At 30.0% G+C, this 11,520-nt stretch overlaps 1 protein-coding gene across 3 annotated transcripts; it reads right to left on the reverse strand.

Annotated features, from left to right (window-relative positions):
* Window positions 1-358: 358 nt before the first annotated feature.
* LOC139523999 (dual specificity protein phosphatase 22-B-like) lies at window positions 359-11,158 on the reverse strand. 3 transcript variants are annotated; one of them, XM_071318507.1, is made up of 6 exons: window positions 11,113-11,158; window positions 6,467-6,570; window positions 5,337-5,453; window positions 4,275-4,399; window positions 3,270-3,441; window positions 359-1,991 (listed from the first exon to the last, which is right to left on the reverse strand). In XM_071318507.1, the coding sequence occupies exons 2-6, from the start codon at window positions 6,485-6,487 to the stop codon at window positions 1,566-1,568; spliced, it is 861 nt and encodes a 286-aa protein (XP_071174608.1). In that variant the 5' UTR covers window positions 6,488-6,570; window positions 11,113-11,158; the 3' UTR covers window positions 359-1,565. The 3 variants fall into 3 exon arrangements, with proteins under 3 accessions (XP_071174608.1, XP_071174606.1, XP_071174609.1); XM_071318505.1 differs by having other exon boundaries at window positions 10,982-11,117; XM_071318508.1 differs by lacking the exons at window positions 6,467-6,570; window positions 11,113-11,158 and adding an exon at window positions 6,257-6,309.
* Window positions 11,159-11,520: the final 362 nt, after the last annotated feature.

Genomic DNA, 11,520 nt, shown 5'->3' on the forward strand with positions numbered 1-11,520 from the left:
CATCACAGTATAAAAGATAAATTCTAAAAATGTAATATAGAAATATTGGGTGTATATCATTCCACAACATTGAATACTGCCATTTTTTTTTTATCTAACAGAGGTAATCTAATGAATAAAGGCAGCAGTAGTACACCGCTGTTCAAAATTCATAAAGCGATAGAGAAAAAACAAATCCGAGTTACAAACTAAAACTGAGGAAAACGTATCAAATATAAGAGAACTACGACACAACAGAGACATAACACCGAAATGTAACACACACAGAAACGAACTATAATGTAACAATGACTTGGTACAGGGCATTTTATGAAAAAATGGTGGGTTGAACCTGGTTTTGTGGCATGCCAAACCTCCCTAATGATTAATTGTGAAATATGAATAGGAGCTGTGGTAATGCACCATAGAAATTAAACCCAGCATACCAAGCACACATTAAAAGGACCGTTGGAGGTCACATATTTTTTTAACACATCAGACAAGTGACACATGTCCTGCATCAAACATACTGGTAATAGTTAAACATTAATTTGCATTTTCAGCAATATTGTCTTAAATATATGTTGGACGGATTGAACATATCATAACTTATTTTATAACCTAGGCTATTAAAATATTCTACAGACTTCGATTTAGACATATTCTTCAAATATTTGTTTACATGTGACTTTATTTTTCACAGTTCAGATTAAAGAAGACAGTGCATGTCACACATCCTTGATTTTTTCCACTTATTTATTATTTTAAAGTTTTAATCATCTAAAACAGCATCTGAAGCTATTATTATATGAAAGTAAAATAGAAATTGTGCTACTGTCAACAGTTTAACAGATAAAGTCTGATACTGTAAATTCAGAAATTATTGCGTGCATTTATTATTGCGATTTCTTAATTAAAGACTAAATTGCAATTTTAATTTTTGCGATATTTAGAAAAGTCCTGTTTAATTCTTATTAAAAAAAGTTCAAAATGCGAGTTTAAATTATTGTGATTACAACCCTGTCACAGTTTTTCACAATAATAAAAACATCGCATTAATTTCTGAATTTACAGAAACCCTAAATTGAAAAAAAAAAAGTAAGAGAGACCAAAAGTTGTTTAACTTGTCTCATCAGATAAAATCTTTGTAAATATTTAACAAAGGAAACCTGAGATGAGCCACAAAATATCAAACAGTTTTATAATAAATTCTCATATCAAATGATCTTAAAATATTCAAAACCAAAATAAAAATTGTCTACATGGAACAAAACATTGCATCAAAATTTCTGAAAGATCTTCTTTAAAAAAAACCTGAATTATCAGCAGACTTGTATATTTTGAAGATTAACTGTTCTCATAGATCCTGTAGATACCTGAACAAAACATTGTACAAAATGTCATGTACAATTGATAAAACTAGTTATTGCAAAATGTTCTATAAATGGATGATAAGTTTATAATAATATTCTAAGACTAATAGTAATAAATATGCTCTTTGTAACTAAACAGACTTAAATTTACACTAGAAAATATAAATACCGATTTCCCTTAAAAATCCAAAACCTACAAAATCCTGATTTATCTTAAAGCACTTTCTTAGCACGTAAACAAGCATAAGCCTCATCAATGTCATCTGTCAGACTATCAAAATCTACAATTTTATTTCTATTGGTCTGAATACTTTGGAGATCGTTGTTGTGAGATAAAGCACTTGTGGTGTCTGAGATATTAGTAGTCATATTTTTTCCTGAATTGTCTCCCTTTGTTTCCATTTTAGCTTCCTGTTTACTTTGTTCTGTCTTAGTTTTCGACCCTGTACTTTTGTCATGGTTAAAACCGTTTACATTGTTTGTCTTGTATGCATTATAGGGTAGAGGGTATAACCCATCATCTTTTGTGGGACTTCCATTTAAAACAAATTTCTGAAATGAATTCAAATTAATTTGGCACTCTTTGTAATCATTGTCTTGATCTGTCTCTGGAAATTTCTGCCTTAACTCTTTTTTTGCCTGAAATAAAATGAAAATAGCAATTAATAAATTACAAAATTAACAGATGTTCTCAGAAAACCACTCTAGTTCAAAAGTAGAAACTAAGACCTTTGGATATAACACAGTGATATTACATCTTTTAAATCAATTTTTAATACTTTGAGATAATTCAAGTGTATCACTATAAGGAACCAAGGTAACCTCCTTTAAATTTGAATTTTTAATAGACTGCTTAGTGATTCATATCAAAGAATAATTCAAACTAGTTTCTGTCTAACATACCCACTGATTGACAATATTTATTCAGAAAATATTTTTTTTATGGTCACAAGCCTATGCAGAATACTTTGTTAAATTTTGAGATTTCTTTTTAAAAGTAACTAGTTTAATCTCACTTCCTATTTTACCACATATGGACAAAGGGACAAAACTCTTGCCTTTAAAGAAACACCTACTTGAAATGTTGATTGACATTAGTCTACAATCTAATATAATTGACCATAGATGCAATATGACTCTATTACAATTGAATAAACATAGACAAATATTCCAGAAAGGTGAATAAATCTTATCTCGTTTTGCTCTGTTAAAGTCACAGAAGGTGGTAAAGGGGGGTGCTTGCACGAAAAAAACGTGAAATAAGACATAAATTCACGTTGAACGTGAAATAATTTCTGTAATGAACGTTGCACAAAAAATGAATACTTTTATTTGTACCTTTTGTGACTGAGTCACTGTCTTCTTGTATATATTAACTCTTTGTTTTACTTGATATTCCCGATTGAGTATACACATTTATGATATAATTGGTTTACGGCTTTTAAAAAAGTATTTCTTGACGATCCCTGCCATGTGTTTGAATTTTATTTGAAAAATACAGAGCACGCAAAATAAGACTTTGAAAATCACTATGCACGTAAAATTAAATAAGCAGAACACGTCTTGCACGACTGAACGTCAAATAAAAAAGTAAAAACACATTGAACGTGAAATAAAAAACGGCGATCACGTTGCTCAAAAATAACCCTTTACCACCCTAGTCACATCATAATCTTATTTTTTTCACATATATTTTAATCTATGTACTTTTTTAATTATTATAATAACTTTTAATAGAATTGTATAACTCTGATAGCAAAAGAGGCACAGCTCTTTAATAAGAAAAGAATTCCCCCATAATTTGCGTAATCTTTTCATTGTTAATACATATATTAGAACAATATCCATTTTAAATTATTATTATGTTTATTCATTCTTGAAAAAGGTGATAAAAATCTAAGTTAACTTAATCATTACCTCTTGTAAGTTTTCATTCTGATATTTCATCAGTTGTTTTTGAAAACCAAAGTTGGGATTGGCACAATTACGCACACCTCGTATACTGTTTACAGCTTCTCTCCATCCAAGTGGTGTCACAGTCATGATGTATGCAGCAGTAATAGTCACACTTCTAGATACCCCAGCAAGACTAAAAATAAAATTTTACAATACTACTTAATATATTAACTTTAGTGTCTTTGCTTAAAATTGTATTCATCTCCATCATTTCAAATATTTCTATTGATCTAGATTGACTCTTAAATTGCATTGCCTAGCATAACAGAAATGGTAGTTACAACAATTTGACCTCAAGTTTCTGATAACACTTGGTTTTCTTTTCTGATCTGGTAAATTTTATATCAGCCAATCAAACAGCTGCCTTTAAATTTTTGAACTTTTAAATGCTTTCAGTTCAATTCAGTTCACTACAATCATATTTTGTTCATCTGTTCCAGTTTAAGAGAGAGGACCTCACTAATGTTGTTATAACTTGTGTCCAATCCCTTTTGCTACTTTTGCAAATAAAATATGTTTAAACTAAAAATAGCAAATAATAAAACATCTGACCAATCACAATGATTATATTGTATAAAATTTCTGATACACCAGCCAGTGTTATCCCGAGGGCCTTTGCATCATGGTACAAATGAGATGCTATAATTTTAAATGTGATGCCATATGAAGTGGTTTTCTTATAGATAACGTTGGATGTGATGCTATATTTTTTTAGAAATAAGATGGTATTATATTTCAATTACCCCTGTTTACCAGGATGCTCTATGAAATATCTGGGGAGAACAATGCACCCAGGTAATGACAGAAAATTTGCACATCTCACAGTTTTAAAACTTGAGTTTTCAAGTTATTAATCTAAAATGCCTAAACCATTTCTAGGCAACTCATTATATTGGTCTTTTGCTGAGTTGGAAAAAATTCTGATTATCCGAACACAATGAAAATCTAATAAATATATATCATTACCAATGAACTAAAACACCGCCATTGTTGAGACGAGCATTGTGAATAAATTCAATGCATTCTGGGAAAAACTGTATAAGTTCTTGCTGTGAATTATCACTGGCCACAATACACAGGTATTCTTTATCCTGTGAAATAAAATGAATATTAAATATGCTTTTTAAATCATGTATTTCAATCCAGTATGACCAGTGCTGGCAGGCCAGTCATGGAGAAGACAAAACCTTTTTCCCCATGATCTCTAAGAATGTTCGCTTGTCCTGTTTGGAATTTTAGTCAGATTTTCAGAATCATCTGGTTTTTTATCAATTTGAATGCCTTAAAAAAATTTGCCCATTGACCCCCATTTTTCTTTTTATACATCTTTTACATGTATAATTATATGCCATCTGTTAAAGTCTTATAATATACTTGTTATTTTCAATAGTTTTTTTAACAGAACTTAAACATGTCAATGATAAAGCTATGAAAAATCAAGAGAGAACATTTTCCTGCCAAAATTTAAATGGCTTATATCTCAAAAACAAGCACATGGTCCTACATATTTTTTCCGCTATTTTGGTTCCTTTATGAAACCCCTATCAATATATAGTAATGTTATGAAAAGCTTATTATTTTGAAGCTGAGTAGCGAACTTCCTTAACAAAAATTATTTTGTTCATTAAAAACTAAAACCAAAAAAATGATAACATATATATACAGAATAAAAAAAAAAAAAAAAAAAAAAAATTAAAATAAAGTCGTACTTAGCCGACTCAGCCACACGCACATCACCGTGATGTCGAGTATCGAGACTGGCAAGCTGTTTTTTGACTTTGGGCCGCTGTATAAGGCAATTGCAAATATTATATAGATTAAAGAAATCATAATTGACAAATCTGAATTATTATAGCTAAAAAGCAGTAATAAATAGTAAATAGCCAATAATTCACATGATTAAATAGCTTGGCTGTCTTATAAAATCTGATCTTGTAAAATTTTGAAATTACAAAATGTATTATGTATTTTGAGAATGTGTGTAAATGTATACATTATATAATCGTCTGTCAGCTGTTCTACCATTACCTCATGTAATTTTTTAGCTTGGTCATGTATGGCTAGTATATGTGTAATATTATTGTCAGCAAGCTGCTGTCTATCTTTGGCATCTCTGAAGTTACCAACAAACAGGCCAGGTAACACCTGAAAAAAACAAAAATTGTTTAAAGGTGCTACTTTTAATTTTCTCTTTTGAATTGTTTTAAGACGACGATAAAAGTTTTTAACAACATTTACTGGCTATACAGCCTTCACACTGTCTGTTTAAGTTTGTCATTTTATGGCCTTTTATAGCTGACTACGAGGTATGGGCTTCTCTCATTGTTCATGGTCAAACCGTGAGCTACAATGTATAGTTGTTAATTTCTGTGTCATATGGTCACTTGTGAAGCAGCTGCTGTGAAGAGTTGTCACATTGTCAATCATACCACATCTTTTATTTTTATTACCCTTTATATCAATTTATCTAAGGAATGATTGTAATATTTTTTCTGTCTATATAGATGAAGAAATAACGTGAAAAATGTGGTGCACACTGAATAACCTGTGTAGCGGGTTATTTTAAAGTGTGCATCACATTTTTTATGTTATTTTGAATAGACAGACAAAATATTACAGTCATTTCTTATAATTTAATTCAAAATTCCATTTTAAACCTTCGTTAACCATGAAAAAACGATGATGACATCACGGTCACATGACAAAATTATGTATATGGGCTGATAAACAAAACATCGTCAGCCAATCAGATGAAGCTTTACATCAAAATTAAATTATATTGTTTTGGTTTTTTGCATTCCGGGGAAGTCAAACAGATTTTTGTTTTTCTTTGCTGTGAATCCTAATATAAATGTTTTTTTTTATAAATTTGTGTATTTGGACAACTTTCTCCTTGACTCTTATTTATCCTAAATCTGTCCTTGTCTTACATCATGTTTGCAATTTACCTTATTCATACCATTCCCCATTATGTTCAATTTACCTTATTCATACCATTCCCCATTATGTTCAATTTACCTTATTCATACCATTCCCCATTATATTCAATTTACCTTATTCATACCATTCCCCATTATGTTCAATTTACCTTATTCATACCATTCCCCATTATGTTCAATTTGCCTTATTCATACCATTCCCCATTATGTTCAATTTACCTTATTCATACCATTCCCCATTATGTTCAATTTAATGAAAGCAGTCAGCTGTCTGTTATATCTATGTTAACTTAACATCATAGCTGGAAGCTGTGATTCTCATCCTGAAAATATATTCATGTGATATAACATGCATGATGTAAAACAAGTCTATTAAATTACTTTGACTTTATTATAATATTGTACATGTACATTGTAGGTTCAATTCTAAAATAATTCTTCAAATCAATTCTAAACAGACTTTATTTCAGAAAAGTACAGATCAAAATAACAGTATTGTAATTATCACTATCATTATATTCCATTTTATACTTCATTTTTTGTACCTACATACATGGTATATATGAAATATTTTGAGAAATAAAAAGTTATTATAATCCTGGTACCTTTGATAACTATTAGCATCTTTATTTGGTCCTGGCATTGTCAGCATTTCCATTTGTCAGGTCAAGCTTTTGTGAAGATTGAAACAAAAAATCTACACATTTTTTTCTTATATTAATGTTTTAAAAGATGAGATCTTATAATCTTTCAAATTTGATATAAATCCTTTTACAAATGTTTTAGAAATAAAAAAGTTATAAGCATTATTTTGTATTTGGTCCTATCATTGTCGAATCAATTTTGGTCCTGTCATTGTCAACGTTGGTCAGGTCACGTTTTCATAAGCTTTTAAAAAAATAATCTTTATTTTTTTTCTAAAATCTATGAATTAAATGTTTTTTCTAATTAAGGTTCATCATAACATATGGACAAATATGGCTGCATTTTCAACTCAAAAACTACTCTGTGTACAGATTTACCTGTGCAGTTTAGAAAGTTTTAAGGCTACATCCACTAGACATGCTAGATAAGTCCAAATAATTATGACGTCTTGGAAAGCTATTTTAAATTTTTGCTTTGACACCTTCCTGCGTGGATGCAAGGCGTCAAAGAAAAAAAAAATATGATAACCTTTCAAGATGACATAATTATTTGGACTACCACTAGATATATAAAAGTTAAATCTATTTTGCATAACAGAAAGATAAAATCATTTTTAAATTTTGATGGGCATTTCTGTACACAGAGTAGTCATGGTAGTTTTTGAGGTGAAAATATGGCCATATTTGTCCATTTATTATGATGAACCTTACTTATATCATGTATATGTTTTAAATTGGAGGTAAACAGGTTAGGAATAACCACCAAAAGGTGGATTATACCTCTATTGACGTATAATCCACCAATTGACATATCATGGTAGAAACCAATTGATGTATAATTATTTGTTTTTCAAATCAAATTATTCAACCAAAATGGAGCATAGTTTTCTTAAAACCATATTATGGTAAGAAAACATGTTTAACCCCGCCGCATTTTTGCGCCTGTCCCAAGTCAGGAGCCTCTGGCCTTTGTTAGTCTTGTATTATTTTAATTTTAGTTTCTTGTGTACAATTTGGAAATTAGTATGGCGTTCATTATCACTGGACTAGTATATATTTGTTAAGGGGCCAGCTGAAGGACGCCTCCGGGTGCGGGAATTTCTCGCTACATTGAAGACCTGTTGGTGACCCTCTGCTGTTGTTTTTTATTTGGGCGGGTTGTTGTCTCTTTGACACATTCCCCATTTCCATTCTCAATTTTATTAATATAGTACATACTGCATTTAATCAATAATTGTATTTGCAGTTTCTTCTATTGTTATCTTGTCAATTCTTGATTGGCAAATTAACCACTAATCTCCTGTCAATGGACAGCAATACTGTCTGCAGTCATGTGATTATGAGTACAACTCCACAGGTGAATGAAGCTCTTTGTTAATACAATGTACTTGACTTTCATTATTAAAAGTCAATTATGGTCAATAGTACAAATGTTTCAACAAAAGAATTGTTGTACACATGCATTCTCAAGAGATGCAGCAGGCTTTGACAAAACTGAAACTTTAGGACTCAACATTGGTCATAAAATAGGTTGTAAGTTGCAAAATGATGCTCCTATTTCCATGATCTCACACTAGCAGTTTATTACAAAAAAAACTTGCTTTATACGTCAATTGGTCTATACCAATATATGCCTCAATTGGTGGATTATGTAACATAAAATATTGTCCTCCATGAAATATTGTCTGTTGGACAAAATTTCATATGAAATATTGTCTTAAGACACCATTTCATATGAAATATTGTCTTAAGACACCATTTCATTATGAAATATTGTGCTTGTCCATCAAATTTTGTCACCGCCTTAAAGACAATATTTCACTATTAAATTTTGTCAATGACAATATTTCACTATGAAGTTATGTCCATGACAATATATCACTATGAAAACGTATTTCCACTTTCAATATGACAAAGATACACCACTCTTTCTAATTTGTCTTCATGAATCACAAGTCTTTTCATAACTTCATTTGATTTCTTATCAAAACTTTTGAAATAAATTTCATTGTTCTGTATACAAAGGAATTAGACTTTCTTCTAATTACTCTCTTCTGATTTTCTAAAATTCCTTCCGGTAAAACTTTTAGCATACATGTGATGGACTGTGAAACTCAGATCAGGAGATTTGGAAATTTTGGTCAGGAGATTAGGACTCAGATCAGGAGGTTTTTTATCGACATAAATTTTGTCGTAAATGTAAACGTATGATGTAGAAATGGTGTTTTTCTTCAAATTGTAATATGTTTATAGTACCCTTATTGCATTTCTATTTGAATGAAAATAAAATATTAAAAAGAATCTTTTTCTTGTTTTGTTTTGTTTTTGATAATTGAGTATTCAATGCTTGCAAATAATTCATTATATTTATTTATCTTATCTGTATAGATTTGTATAGAAAGGTACTTACATGTATATTTGCAACATGATAAATTAATAAGAAAAATAACAAACACTAACAATAGTATTGCATGGTTTTTAAGCATTATGAAAGTCATATTTCTAGAAAACTTAAAAGTCTCAAACAGTGTAAAATGTTTTGCTAACTTTAGCTAAATCAATTAAATCTTATATACTAAAGTAAACAATTCCCTGTCTCAACGTTTTGCTAGGACTTAACATATCTAGGCTTTTTATTCAATGTTAATTATAAAATGTACAGATTGCAAATTTTCATCTCAAATTTAGTAGAGAGACTTACTATATAAACTTCAATTTAATCCTTGAAAAGAAGTCTAGATTGCTAAAATAATTTATAAATTTATATTTTTTTATTTGTCCCAAAACATTTAAATTCATTTAATTACCATCCTTTTCTGATAATTTGATTAAAATATTATTCATTTATAGTCTTTTTACAATTTACATTTTTAAAAGCAAAATAACTTAAAACAGGATAAATCAAAGGGAAGTAACCAAATACACAAAGTTTTTTATAACACAACGGCAGTTAGCCAGAGGCTCGAGGCCAGATGTAAACATCGTTGATTACCAGTATGTTTGACACCCAAGCTGTCAAGTGAAGCCATATAATTACACTTCTTCTTTGATTTACAGGTAAAATTTAACACAGGTGTCAATTACACCTGTACGGTAGTAAGAAATTATCAAATATGGGGGATGAAAATTTCCATTCATGAAATATTTCATACACGGGAGTTTTTTCTCCTAAACGGGAGGACGGGAGGAGACCCCTGAAAACGGGATTATTGTACTCCCGTCGGGAGGTTCACATGTATGTTTTAGACTGAGAAACTCAAAAATTATTTTATACTCCTTGCCATCCATGATGAGCAAAACTAGTTTTCTATTTATACCTGTATCTATTTATTATTATTTTCTTATTTGTTATTGTCAATTGAAGAAAACACTTTAATGATATTTTTAACCATCATGATATATGTTGATAACCTCCCCTTCATAAGACAAAATTTCATAACAATCAGTCTATGAAATATTGTCTTACATGTAATATAAACAAATGATTACTTCCCTTTAGCAGGACAAAATTTCATACTACATGTATTCATCTGTGAATTATTGTTATCAAACAGACCAAATTCCACTATGAAAATTTGTCCATCTCAAGACATAATTTCATAGATGAGGACAGTATTTCATGGTACATAGTCATGAAATATTGTCATGTTGGACAATATTTCATAGGACATTATTTTGCTTTACAATTATACGTCAATTGAGGTATAATCCACCAATTGGTGGTTATTCCTGACCTGGTAAATATTAATCCTTTGAGAAATAAACAAAAATGTGTACACGGATACCCCATCTGCACTATCAGTGGACCATGAATATGGTATAAAATCTCTAATTTGGCATTAAAATTAGAAAGATCATATCATAGGGAACATGTTCACTAAGTTTCAAATTGATTGGACTTCCAACTTCATCAAAAACTATCTCGACCAAAAACTTTAAGGTTCATGTGGACCCTATGGCTAAAATGGCCGTATTTTCACCTCAAAATTTACCAGAAATCATAATGCCCATAAATGGGGCATAAAAAAGGCATTTTTCATTTTGGTTCTGTCGTTCGGTCCAGTCATTAATGTAACCTTATGAATTGTAACTCTGATATATTGTTTGTGTAGTATCACTGATACCTGTTCCAATATCGTGTTTTTAAAGACTAATTTTAACCAAAAAAAATCTTCAATCTTTGTCGTGATGAATACAAAAATAGAAAATCAACAAACAAACCAATAATGTTCAAGGGAAACAACTACGCTATTTCCGGTACAAAATCAATCTAAATACCAGAAACCGGTCTCACTAATTAGCGACAACAAGAATTTTAGCGACAACAAGCGTCAACAAGCGACAAGAAGCGACAACAAGAATTATTTTAGCGACAACAAGCGACAAGAAACTATTTAGCGACAAGAAAACATTTTTTTTTTAATTAAAATTAATTATTGCAATAAATATTAAAAAAATATGCAAAAGAAAATAATTTTAGCGACAAGAAAGTTAAAATTGATAGAAAAAAATGAAACATTATTTACATAATATTTTATCATCTATTATGAATAACAGCCAGTATTACGTTTAATTATTGTATTATGAGATTACTTTCTTTGTGTTTTAGAGCATATTATTTATCTTATA

The sequence above is a fragment of the Mytilus edulis genome, chromosome 5 (assembly GCF_963676685.1).
Source record: "Mytilus edulis chromosome 5, xbMytEdul2.2, whole genome shotgun sequence".
In the NCBI taxonomy this organism is placed as follows: domain Eukaryota; kingdom Metazoa; phylum Mollusca; class Bivalvia; order Mytilida; family Mytilidae; genus Mytilus; species Mytilus edulis.

Bases quoted from the DNA above. Each gene is read 5' to 3' on its own strand.
- LOC139523999 (XM_071318507.1), bottom strand. From the start codon at position 6,487: ATGGGGAATGGTATGAATAAG. The intron at 4,400-5,336 runs GTAATGGTAGAA...TTTATTTCACAG, and splicing joins AAGCTAAAAAATTACATGAG to GATAAAGAATACCTGTGTAT. The intron at 3,442-4,274 runs GTAATGATATAT...TTTTATTTTTAG, and splicing joins GGCGGTGTTTTAGTTCATTG to TCTTGCTGGGGTATCTAGAA.